General features: G+C 37.0%; 1 protein-coding gene across 1 annotated transcript in view; it reads left to right on the plus strand.

The window, feature by feature from the left end:
* The first annotated feature begins 312 nt into the window (after nucleotides 1–312).
* MCPH1 (microcephalin 1) overlaps nucleotides 313–13,364 on the plus strand; it is a 129,606-nt gene continuing 116,554 nt past the window's right edge. Inside the window, exons 1-7 of the mRNA XM_036379714.2 lie at nucleotides 313–331; nucleotides 2,420–2,511; nucleotides 4,808–4,926; nucleotides 9,780–9,864; nucleotides 10,397–10,517; nucleotides 10,804–10,944; nucleotides 11,869–11,964. Of these exons, the coding sequence (XP_036235607.1) occupies nucleotides 313–331; nucleotides 2,420–2,511; nucleotides 4,808–4,926; nucleotides 9,780–9,864; nucleotides 10,397–10,517; nucleotides 10,804–10,944; nucleotides 11,869–11,964 (673 nt within the window). The remainder of the gene's footprint in view (nucleotides 332–2,419; nucleotides 2,512–4,807; nucleotides 4,927–9,779; nucleotides 9,865–10,396; nucleotides 10,518–10,803; nucleotides 10,945–11,868; nucleotides 11,965–13,364) is intronic.

Consider the following 13,364-nt stretch of genomic DNA (forward strand, 5'->3'; position numbering starts at 1 on the left):
TGGTGTTGGGTCATAGGCTGGACTCGATGATCTCAGAAGTATTTTCCAACCTAATTACTTGTGTGACACCGTTTCCAGCAGCATGGGACTGTGCCAAGCCTTCCCCGGCGCCGGAAAGGGCCGGAGCTGGTCCGAGCACACCCCAGGGCCCGCAGGGTCCGCATTTCCGACCAGGCCCGCAGGACCGCAGCTGCTCCGCGCCCCGCAGCGGCACGGCCCCGGCAGGGCCCTGGTGCGCCGGCGCGGCGGGGCCATGCGCGGGGGCGGGTTTGAACCGTGGCGGGCGCTGCGAGCTGCCGGGCTGTGCTGCCAATGGAGCCCACGCTGAAAGGTACTGGCTCGGCCGCCCTGCGGTGGCTTCCTCCGGCGCGGCCGAGAGGAGGCGCCGGGCTGGCGCGGGCTCCGCGCTGCCCCTGCCCCGTTTTTCCTTGCGGCCCTTGGCGCGGCACTTCCCGGCAGGGCGGGTGGCGGCCGCTGTGGAGGCCCCGCGGGCTGCTCTGCCCCTCCGCGAACCCGCCCGATCCCGGCGGCGGGGCCTGGCGGTCGGCCCCGGGTGGGAGCGGGCTGTGCCCGGGCGCAGGCCCAGCCGCCTCCCTCCGTTCGTGTGGCACTGCAGGGTGCTCCCCGGTGGGGCACTGCCCCCCGACCCCTCTGTCCTTCCTGCTCCGGTCAGTTGCGGCTTTCTTCTGCATATCAAAATTTCTGTCTCGCTAAGTTGCCCTCTCCTGGCCATTTTCCTCTGCGATCACCTCCTTCTCTGAGAACTTCTAAGGCTGACGTTTACAAGGACCGATCTCTACTCAGAGATCTTCTAGCTCAAAAAAGCGCAAAGTACTTCCTCATTTTCCTTTTCATCTACTGTACAAAAACTGCAAAAAGCCTTGCCGTTTGCTGAAATATACTTGATTAGCTAAAACTGACTAATTATTATGTATGTAAAATATACCTTTGATCCTATTGCAAGCGCATGGAGTTTTGAAGTAGCATCCCTTTAAGTTCCTAGTTAGTTCCAGACCTTTACTGAAATATTCTGATGTGTTTTTCCAGGAGAATTTTAGCTATGAAAGTTCTAAAATATTTGATATAAGAGGAAGATACTATTTTTTTCAAATTCAAGTGCTTTTTTTTTTTTTCATAACTGAACTATCAAGGAAGAAAGCAACTCTGGCAGAATCTGCCCCAGTCTGGTAGCAGAATGACCACAGTTAAAAGCACATGGGAGTAGACTTGTCTTAAATTCCCATTTATATCTGAATTCATAGTACTGATAATAAGATTTTCCCGAGTGCTTTGCATGAGGAAGTGCTTTGTTTCACATTTGTCTTGTATTTCAAAATATTTCTAGTAATTGTAAAAATACTTTAATCTTTATAAGAGTACTCCTATCATTATGAATAATTGGAGCATTATTCTAGTTTTCATTTAGAAAGAAGACAGATGAGACTACATAATAATTAATCAGGATATGCTTAATTATCTTAGTAGCTAAGATAATTAAGCAATATTCGCTAAGGATGACCCTTTCAAAATTAAACTCATGGTTTTATTCCTGAGTTCTTAGACTTGTCTGGCCTTTGCCTGAAGCTGGTTTTGGTGAACTGCCATTTCTCCAGTTTTTGGAATTTTCCTGATTTGCCATTCAATATGGGAAAGAGGCATGGCCAGTGGAACTGTAGGTCACTTTGGTGCCTGTCCTATGTAAAATTAATGAAAGGATTGTTATGAGTTTTATTTGTTTATCCCTACTTTTCAGTACTTCTGTCTTTGGTTGGTTGCTTGAAGATATTCTCAAGCAAGGCTGACTTGATTCCTTGAAGAGTTTATTAATCTGCTTAATGAAGCAAGCTAATTAAATCTCAATATCTCAAGTTGCATATGGCAACTGAAATGAGACTTTATTAGTCTCTGTTATATGTGTGTAATTTTGGGTCTTTCAATATAAACAAAATGAAAATTGAAGTCAATTGGAAACTGTTAAGTAATATTTCTGCAACATTTCCTGGGAGTTTGGGCAAGGAGTAATTCTATTGTGATGACATTTTGTTCTGGAAGTTGTGTTGTATCAACTGGTTTTCAAATTTTTAACTAATCTGAAGATTAAAAGTGATTAAATAATGGTAAGGGTGAGCAGTCATGTAAAGATAATGTATTGCTTGTTAAGCTGGTCATGTGTTTTAAATAGATTAAGTAGAAAGTTAGTTAATGTCAAACTTCTAAGTTATTTCCATTACAATTAATTTAGGGGACATAAGTACACTAAAAAAAATTTTGCTGCTAAAGTCTGACACTCAGTTTACTAAAAGCTGTATTTGCAACTGAATGCAATATGTATAAAATAAACTTTTATTGGAAAGGCAGTTTAACCAGTTTTACCATGGTATATACTTCACTAGTTGTTGTTTTCTGTCTTCTGATCCAGGTGTTTCTGCCTTTGTAGAAGTTTGGTCATCTAACAGAACAGAAAATTACTCAAAAACCTTCGAACAGCAGCTTCTTGATCTGGGAGCAAAAGTAAGAGGACTATTTTGAAATAAATGGAAGAGGAAAGATCTTAATTATAAATTAGCTTGCTTGTTCTACTTGTCACATATATTTTAGTATGAGTTTTTAAAGGGCAAGAAGGCAGAAATTTAGAGACCTGAGAATAGACCAGTGTGCTGTAATATTCTTGCTACTAACAGATGGGAAATGCATTTAAAGCCTTTCTACATCTACAGACCTCTTTGCATATTAATGTGATATCATGCTTCTTGTGGGAAGTATTGGGCTTGCCACAGACTGTGGGCAAAGCAAATCTAAGTCTTGAAAACCTGTGGTTTACAAGCACGTATCTTACTTTGTTTTGTTTTCATCAACTTGTAAACAGCTACTCTGTTGTTAGTACAAATGTGTCCTAACCCAAGTACCATTACATTTTATTCTTCCATTCACTCTCCCCAAATTTGTATCAGTTCCAGAAAGTATTAGTAAAAATACATCTTAAGAGTTTCAGTATATGTCTCAATGATTTTTTTCCATACCAGATATAGTTGACTTGTAGGTGCAAAAGATGTTTAATTGCCAGCTGTAACATTTCAACCAGAGACCAAGGTCAAACTGGCATCTTCCCTTCTAGCACATTGTCGCTGGTTAATGGAGATTTTTATAGCCCAGATTTTTTTTATTTAAAAAAAATACTTGTGTGGACTCCCAGTGCTCTTTAAAATGGGCACGTGTAGATGTCTCTTACTGTAATTTAGGAAATCTTACTGCTCTCCCCAAATCCTCTCTTTCTGTATGAAGTAAGCTGAGTAAGTGTGACAAAACAGGGTAACTGGCTTTGTTATTAAGGCAAACACAACTCTCAATAAATAACTTGAGTAAAAGAAATATTTCTATACTGTACTGTCAGACCTGTGTAATTCTATTCTTAGGATGTAAGACTTTTTTCTCACAGAAAATATGGCAGAAGCATAAGGCTTCAAAATTCTTCAAAAGGGTCAAAATAACCAAATATGGTGTAGGCAGATGATACAGATGAGCCTCTTTAGTATATCCTTATGACTGGATAGGGATGGTCATGCCCCTTCCCTATTCCAGGCACTTCCCTGCTCTTGGCTGAGCATGTGGTACTAAGCTGGCTTGGTTCACTGTGTCAGGAAATTAAATTCTAAATTAGTTTTTTGCTAGATTGTTGATTTTGACATCTCAAAGTTCAGCTGAGCAGCAGAAGACGCACTGGGTAAGGGGAGGAGTTGGGAAAGGTGAGAGGGAGGTGTAAGGTGGTGCTCCTCCATAATTTGGAGGCAAAGTTACATCAAGCATCCTTAGGACATGTGAGCCAGATACTGGCAGAAGTGAGTAAGCAATTGCATCTGGAGTAATAATTTATTCTGTAAGAGACTAATGGATCATTTTATACCTAGATACTGAAATATCATGGGGTTTTGTCTTCTAAGTCATAATCAGCTTGTCACCAGCAATGTTGGGAAAAGCTAAATAGTTTTCTTAAAGCTAAATACAGACCCAGCATGTTTTAGGCAAAGCATAATGATGCAACTGAGGGCACAACAGAAAGTTATGGAGCTATTTCTCTTTGTCTGGGGAGATGCTGCAGTAAAAAAAGAGTTCTATTGACGTAACCACATCAACAATCACAACTGATCAAGCAGTTCTGTGTGGGGTGCATGGTCTCCCAAGGAAGCCTTGTTTGTGAAAAATGGAGTATCTAGAACTGAAGACATTTCTTGCCAATGGAAGCTGATAATTGAAAATTTGATCATCTACGCTGACTTTCAATTTTCTGTATTTCTCATTTTTAAAGCATTCCCATATAAGTTTTGTTTGTAAACAGCCTTTCCCTCAAAACTAAAAGGGATTTTTATTGGTGAAAAATTAGTTTAAAAAGTGAGGTTAGCTTTAAGTCTGAGCTCTTTTGCCTAAAAGGTGTTTTGTTATTTCCTTGGATAGTGGCATCTGCTTTCTTTCTTGGCTGTTGCATAAGAAATTATGTTGCGCTATATAAATTAAAATGTTGCAAAATTAGTGATACATCTAGAGTAGGAGCAGAAAATGGTAACCTAGGGGAGACTGAAAACAAAGGGCTATTCCATCCCTTTAGCCTGCATTAGCTTGCCTAATGAGACTGGAGTTTTGATTGCTTGAGGCTTCTTGTGAAGTTGGGAAAGATCAAAAGGATCCTTAACATAATGTTTAGAATAATATTTACACTAGTGGTGTATACACTAAAAATGGGCTACACTAGCTGGCTTCATTAGCATTTTCCAATTATCAGACTTTAATATGAGCTCTCTGTGTATTTCTGCAGGTTTCAAAAACTTTGAACAAGCATGTCACCCATGTAGTCTTCAAAGATGGACGTTTGACTACATGGAAGAAAGCACAGAACATGGGTGTAAAAATAGTTTCTGTACTCTGGGTGGAAAAGTGAGTACTTGTGGTTATAATGAATGTGACCTATTTCAGAGTTAATATTATATTAATAATAATTTTCTAGTATTTTTAAATTGAAAAACTTAAATACAGTAACTGTTTTATTAATGTACTTGAAATAGTGATAAATCTGTGAGTAAATGAAATCTTTTCTGTGGCATTATCCCTATTATAAAGCATGTGACTTACACAAAAAGGTAAAATGTAAACTCTTAAAAAATGAATGTGGTGAACTAGTTTCATAGTACATTTGTTAACAGTTCTGTGCTCTCAGATGGCATGTATAGACAATGAAGGCCATACTTACATTGAATACAATTCTTCCATTTTCGTATGTAAAAGCACATTTCATCAAGGCCATTGTACTGTTTCTGTAGTTAAATCCTGTAAACAGAATAAATCCTAGCAAGAAAGAAAAAGATCCATATGTATTCTGGTTTTTAACATATTTGGCAAGTTCAGAACAAAACTTCATGAAAAGTCTCTTCCACCATATGGAAAAAGTTAAATTTATTTTTTAAAAAATTGAAGAAAGATTTCATCTGTGCAACCAGTCCTTTAGCATTTGCTAGTCTATAGCTGCTTCTCTGAATTTGCAAAGTGCTTATGAGGCCTAACTTAAGACTTCAGATGAAGGGTAATAACACAGTTTATGAATATGCGTGTGTCAGAGACTCCCATTGATAAATCAATGTGATTGTGGAAATTAGAATATGAATCTAGTAAAGAGGACCTTTCCTGTACCAGTTGTCATATGCATGGAGAGGTAGTGGTCTAAGTGCAAATATTTTGGGCTTGTTTTTTTAAAAAAAGAGGGGCACAAGGAGGGAGGGCAAATCTATGGCCTACAGACACCTAAATGTAGGCCAGTACAACCTGGAAATTTGTGATGCAAGTCCACTAGCCAAAAAAGAAATTCATTCAAATCTGCAGACACAGGGCTTTTCTTTTTCTTTTTCTTTTTTTTTAAAGTATGTCAGATATAGAAGTTACAGTCACACAATCCAGCCAGCTTTAACACCAAAGAAGGAATACCTCAAGTTCCTGAAAATGAGGGTGATGCAAAATTTTATTTATGTGAAAATGTCTTTCTGGGACCTGGTGCTACTTGAATGTGTGACAGTGATGATGATTTCAGTACTCTTGTAAAATTGAATATGCTCTTCAGGTGGCTAAGTGTATAAATACAGAATTTGAAATCTTAGTCACATGAGCTATAAATTAGTGATGGTTTGGATGTGTTGTAGTGAAAAGGATCTCATAAAAGTCCAGATGAGTACCACCAGCAATGGAAGAATGAGAGTGCCTTACCGGGGAGAGTCTAGGACATGACATACAGAAATATTCTTTCTGTGATAGCAGTCCCACCAAAAGATTCTCCTCTGCACTGCTGGAAGGCATTGAGTAGATGAACACTGTGGAAAGCTCAGGCATAGAAACAACTGGATATGTGATACTGTAGGGGACATCATGGAGTTTTGAAATCCAGGTGTAAAAGCCTCAAGGAACTTTAACTTGTGCTGCATGACAGCAACAAAGGAAGACAAGAGAAAGCATCTACAGGGAAAACTTAGGTTGTTTGGTAGGAAAGAGAAGGTTAGCATCTTCCTGGTATATTTAAAAATTCCTGTTATAATTTTCTGACCAAAGCAAGGTCTTGGTACATGACTTAGAAGATGAAGTTTGTTGGAACTTGAGGAGTCATCTAAAATAGATGTATTTTATTTCAGAGGAGGACTCAAGCTGTGAATTATCATTGAACTTCTCTGTAATCTTTTTCTTCTGCTCTTTAGTTTAAAGTAAATGCCAAAGGGTACAGAAGAACAGACAGCTTAGATTGGTGTATGCTGTAAGCAGAATTCATGAGAATATCATATCCTTGAGCAAAATATAGGTCAAGAGCACTGAAACTTGTATAAGAGATAGTAATGAATATTCCTACTGTTCATGGGGTTATTCAAATGAGGCACAGGCAGTACAAAATTAAAATGAGTCTGTGCTAGTATACATACAAATTTTCAGTTTTTGTAATAAGAGAACCAGAGTGCCTGACTATATTGCATGTCTAGTACATCCATGTCTCAGACACTGGTAGGCAGAAGATAGAAGATAGTTTATTGAACCCTGGAACAATGTAAATAGGAAGGACTGAATAATATGTACCCATAAAATTATGATCCTGTGTGAATGGAAACGTAGTTTAAACCTGATAATTTGTGTTGGCAAATCATGCAGAGTTCCTATCAGTAGAAGTTTTAGCATTGCTAAAAAAGCTGGCTTGATTAACTAGCTGCTTCATTCAGTAACAAGTGGAACATTCTCAAAATGGTCAGAAAAGCTGTGAAATGTTATCTCAGCAAGGTAATAGTATGTATCATCTTTCTGGTGTAGGCTGGGGGTTGGTGACTCCTGTAGGAGTGCAGTGCAAAACCATGTTAGTTATTGCTTGGTCTTAATTGGTTTGGGGATTGTTGTTCAAACTATATCAAAGAACCTTTTCATAAGTATGTCTACCGTATAAGTATTCATACTGGAACACCAAACCCAAGAAATTCTATGACAATGCTTAAATTTAAAAAGGAGTTTACTTAAAATGGAAAAAAATCTGTTAAGAAGCTAAGACTGAAGTCCTTGCTGGTGTCAAGAAGGCTGTTTAAAGCAGTCTTCTTAAGCATATCAGAAAGATGATCACTGCATTTTGATATTTTCAGTAGACATTTTCATGGCATTGTTACCTCAGCAGTAGTCAAAAATCAAATTAAATAGAACATAAAACTTCATACAGTGGAATGACAGCATTTTATCATGGTTATATTTGGAATGTTGCCAGAGGATGGCAATGAGCTTGACTGAAGTTATAAAATAGTTGTCTCTTCAATCATATCTTGTAAGAAAAGAATGCTTCAGTCTGGAAAAGGAGCGAAGATGGAAGACTACTGTGAACACAAAAGTTTGTGTAGAGAGGCTGAATGGGAAATGAATCTATATTTCCTTTCCAGCAGAAAAGTTGGAAAGCATTACATCAATACATGTGGAGATAGATTCAGAAAAAACAGTTAATTATGAGTTTCAATAACATAGGGTTAGGCTGTAGAACTCCTTGTTGCAAAATCATAGTGAGCAAAGATTTACATGGGATAAAAAAATTACTGAAGCAATTAAACATTTCATTTTTCAAAACCCAAGTATAGTATTGCCTCTAACCATCTGACAACCAGAAATCTGTGGAACTCAGTAGACTGGGAATGTTTGGCTTCGTTTTTATGTTCTTACATGCTCTTGGGTATCTTGATATTGGAGGATACTGCAGTGTGCTGCAGTTTATGATATTTAATCTGGATGCTACTTTTTTGATGTTGGAGCTCTGAAAATACCAGACAAGGAAGAAAGTAATAAACAATTAGTCCAGCATTTCCTGATTCTTCTCTGTGGAAAATACTCTCACACTTAACAGCTGGTGAACCCCTACTTCCAGCCTGTTAGACTTGTACCCCAGTGTTGCCTTCCCCTGAGCAGTGCTTGAGCCTCTCAGAGGAATATGCTCAATGAGGTGAAAAGTGCTGTAACACTTAGTTTTCTCCATAAAAGCCTGAAACATTTGAAGGGTTTGTGCAGTATTTAGTGATCATTGCCTTGTTGAATTCTTACTGCATTTCTAATGCTCTTTCCAATGATTTGCCTCAAACTTTTATTGGAAGCTTCTGCTCAATAACATGAGCATCTATTTGAGCCTAAACTGTATGCAGTTCTACAGTTTAGGAAGTAATTTGAGAAGACAACTCTTTAAGATGAAAATTAAAAATCAGAAAAAATTATAACTGCAGAGTAAAGTTATTTTAAATTTTAAAACTATTGTTTGCTTTTGCTTTTCTTCTAAGAATGATACATGTGTCTAACTTTAAAAATAGCAAATAAAAGTCATGGACTTGCTGTCATGTAAAAAAAATTAAAGTGTAATGCAAAATGGGTGACAGCTTTGGGATCACTGCAAAAAAGTTTTTTATTACTTCTTTAACACAAATACTTAAGTGAGCAGTCTAAAAAAAAAAATCAAAACCCAGGAACAAAACCTCATATAAAATGGAATAGCTACAATCTGCCCAAATTAGGCACACTTAATACTTCCACATCAAATGTGTAATTGTGAAGCTCTACCTGTGTTTTCTTAGCAGGATAACTCATCCCACAAATAAGTTATATAAAACATTTAAATTCAGAGTTGTCTGCAAAGTAAAAGATTCATAGATTTAATACCAAAATTTTCTTCTGTTTTGCTTCTCTGAATCAACGAAATCTCTGAATTAATGTAACTTTTCATGTAGTCTACATCTGAGCTGATTATTATCCAGAATTTAATAACAGTCACTGAAGTCCAGCTGGTGAATCTCTCTCTTTGATGCTCCTGGGAACTCTAAATTCAGCGAGTTTGACAAATACTTGCAGTGGTTTGTCTCTCTCGTCCATTCCAAGCTGAGTAAGGATGAGGCCATAACTGTACAGGCTCACACCGTGTAGCGCTTCCATCGCTAGGTGTCACCAGAGCCACACGAGCGGCTGCTGCGAGCACAGTCCTGCAGCTTGGAGAAGTGTGGAAAATAACATGAGTGGGAATCTTGCCCTTCCAGAGCAGCAATTTGGAGGTCCTCATTGGCACAAAAATTTGGATCACATGTTTGGCAGGGGAAGGGGTAACATTACAGTACTTACCTTAAAGTTAGATGCTTAGAAAGGGCTGGTGTTTCATTACTGCAGGGCTCAGACAACTGTTCTTGCAATAAAGGCTCTCATTCTTCAAACAAAACCAAGAGACTAAAAACTCACCAAACCTTCTCTAATTTACTGTACAGGTGTCGAGAAACTGGAGCCCATGTTGATGAATCCCTATTTCCTGCAGTAGACACTAATGAAGGATTTCTACTACCAATCAAAAAAGTATGTGTTTTTTTAAATGGGCCTAGAATAAAAAACTTTAAAGTTTGAACTTGACTTTATGACCTCAAGCATTTGAACTATTTTCAGAACATTCTGTAAACTCTACCTGTCCATCTCAGTAAGAGTTTAAAGACAGTCTATTGCTGTGATCGTGTGAAGAAAGTATAAATCAAGTTTTTGTATTGGTAATTAAAAATATTAAGATCTAAATTCAAATTATATAACGCTGACCAAGCAAAAAAACACGACTACTATGTGGCTTAAGTTTTACAGAGTTGCAACAAATATTTTTAAAAACTACCTTTAAATCTTTAGTGCAAACAAAGAAAAAGGTCTGTTACCTTCTTTCTTATTTAATATTAAAGTTTACTTTGCAAAATGCTAATTTCTGTGATTATCTGTCACTCTCAATGAGGTGATAAGCAGCATAAATACCAATAATAAATACTGTGACAAAGTGGTAGGCAAAATAGGAGGTGTCATTATTTTGGCAGTTTTGTACATATACTTAAGAGTTTTGTCTGTCTTGTAGCACAAATGTATGCAGCCAAAAGACTATGTTGAAAAAACTCCAGAAAATAATAAAAAGCTTCAAAGAAGACTGAACCAAATGGCTAAAGAGTTAGCTCTACAAAAGACAGCAGTTAATGCTGGTAAGAATTTTTTTACTAAGATGCGAAGTTTTTTTAAAGCACTTGTTGGGGTTTTGGTGTTTGTTGGTTGGGGTTTTTGTGAGCTTTTTGCATCTTGCTATGAGAAATTAAGTTGATGTCATTTTTACCGAGTTCTTTGCAGTTCTGTTGTATTAAGACATCTGTAATGATCTTAATCTAAGAAAACTTTTTTTTTGCCAAGTTTTTTTTTTTTTAAGAAAGAAACTTCATCTCAGGCTGTTACAGCATTCAAATATTAATATATAAATACAATTTCTTTGTGCAGATACAGATGTACCAGTTTTATTATTTGAAGACAATGGTTCACTTATATACAGCCCTGTTAATAAGATAAAAGATCAGTGCAATGAAATGGAAAGAAGAATAAAGGGTATGAAGGAAAAAAGAGAGAATCTTTCTCCTACTGGTAAGAAGCTGAATTTTACTTAGTTATGAGTATGCACAAGTGGCTGCTGGTTTTATTGCTGACTTTTTCATGCACCAGTGCTCTCACCTTTAGAATTTTTTTCTTGATTGCATGTTTGGAACACAGTGGTTGCAAAATAATTTTTTGATCACTAGGCTGCTCAAGAGGACTAATGTTTATGCTAGACTTTCTAGCCATGTAAATTGATATTATCACCTCTTGCTTAAACTTGACAGTGAAACTCTAAATCTTATTTCCTTATCTCCCATATCAAGAGTTTAAAAAGGACTCCAGAACTGATGAGATATCTGTCCAGGTACTGAAGAACAGAACTTAAAAAATAAATAAATGTGAATAACCTAATTAAATAAATCTAGTCAATTTTAAAATGGATATTCTGATTAATTATATCTAGATTGTAGTTTTCAGATTTTTTTAGTGTTTGCATTGCCTTACTGAGAAAATCATAAGATCTAAGTCGGTAGGTTTTGCCAATTACTATAAAAAATGTTGAATGTGGAACATCTTTTGGTGGGGCAACATCTGTAGTATTTGAAGTTTTAAGATGTGCATGTCACCTATACTGTCAATTTCTAATTTCAAAAACAATTGTGAAAGTAAAGAAACAGTAATACAAATGGATGAAAAATTAAATCTCAGTTTATTTTAGTGAGGCTTGTATTTATTTTCTCTCCAAATTTTAAGGTAAACCTTCAAACATTAAAATCATTTCTGCTATATTAGGATGTGATTGCCAATTGCAAGACTTCACAGACTCTTTAGTAAAATGCCTCAACAGGCTTTAGAAATATCAGTAATAATTTCTAAATAGTTTTACACTCTTCTTTAGATTCAGAAAAATATGCTGCTGAGTTACCTAGAAAAAATGCTTACAAATATCTAATTGGTTTTTTTTATTCCTAGGTTCACAAATGACTCAAACCCTTCCAAGTACTTCACCAGCAGACTGCCCACTTTTTACTTGTATCTTAACTAATTCAGAAGATGAGCTGCTACCTGGTAACTAACACTACTTAATATATTTACAGAAATTAAAAATAATACATGGCCTTTATATCTTACTTTGGAAATATGGCATACTGAAATGAGAACTGCATCTATTTTCTCGATCTTTTATATTTAAAGCTGAATTATCTTAGTTTTTCCTTACTAAAGAAAGTATGTTGTACTAAGAAGTGAAGAAAAATAGAGCATGAGGATACCACTAGGTAAATGCTCTGCCTTATAGCTGTATTGCTGGCCTCACTTCCTCTTCTCTACTCATACCATTCCCTATTAATATCTTTCTGTCCTACATGGTATCAATCTTCTCTGCTCTTAACAGTGATCATATATAGAACACAGAGTGCACACCAAAGAGTGTGATGTGGGAAGCTTAAAAGAGATCTGAATGAGGATAAGACCTCAAGGAACTGAAATGTCTTCCAAATTTTCAGTTGAAAAGCATGAATTTGAAAGTTAGCCTAATGTGTTTTTCAGATTAAGTGGTCAAGTTTGAAGAAATAACACAAGTAAAAATACATCAGCTTTTTAAATGTTTAATGGTTTAAGATGGATTAAAATAATTTGTTAGTAAGGTAAGAACCTCATAAAATTATTCTCATAAATTAGGGGTTTGTTCCTGTGTTTTGGTGTATTAGCAGGGAGGAGATTGTGAAGTCTGTTGAGCTACATTGGTGAATATCTTAATAGTATTGATTATGTATGCAGTAGGTTTGTGCTTCAGACCTCATGTCATCTCTCAGTCGCAGGGGCAAAGAGCTCAAGTCAGATGGTGGCCTTGATCTCAGTAGAAAAGTGAGGAGAAGGGAGTCTTTAGAATTTGTAATAAGGGCCACTAGAGCAGTTTGCCTGCTCTCCATTCTCCCTCAACAGTAAGGTATACCATGTGCTATTTTGAGGTGTTATATTTTATTGACATGATACAGGAGTTCTGTCATGTTGGCTTACCTAAGAACACAGTGGGTATCTTGCAGCCTACGACAGCTTGTTATGTCTTCATGCAATATTAGTGAGAAGTGATAGTTGAATACTGGAAGTAGCATAGCTCTGCCAGCAAACTCTTTTACTTTGGTAGATTAGTTGTGTGCTGATGAGGTAGAACATTGTAATTTGAGAGATTTCCTTGCGTATGTCCCTTCAGCTTTGCAACTGCACAATGTAATTTTACATTAAGACCACCAATTCCCATGACAGCATTCAGTGTAGCTTCCATCTCCAGTGCTCTGTGACAGTGTCCCCTATGTTTGTGTCTAAGAGATATATGAGATTGGTTAATAAAGGTTTAGAAAGTTCAAGAAGCCAGGTTAATTTGAGGATTGAAGCTGACTTTGTCAGTTATCAGTATGAGAGACTGATCATACCATGTGAAATTTATCTCTATGTGTTTTATTTTTCTT

This window comes from Molothrus ater, chromosome 3 (genome assembly GCF_012460135.2).
Source record: "Molothrus ater isolate BHLD 08-10-18 breed brown headed cowbird chromosome 3, BPBGC_Mater_1.1, whole genome shotgun sequence".
NCBI classification, from domain to species: domain Eukaryota; kingdom Metazoa; phylum Chordata; class Aves; order Passeriformes; family Icteridae; genus Molothrus; species Molothrus ater.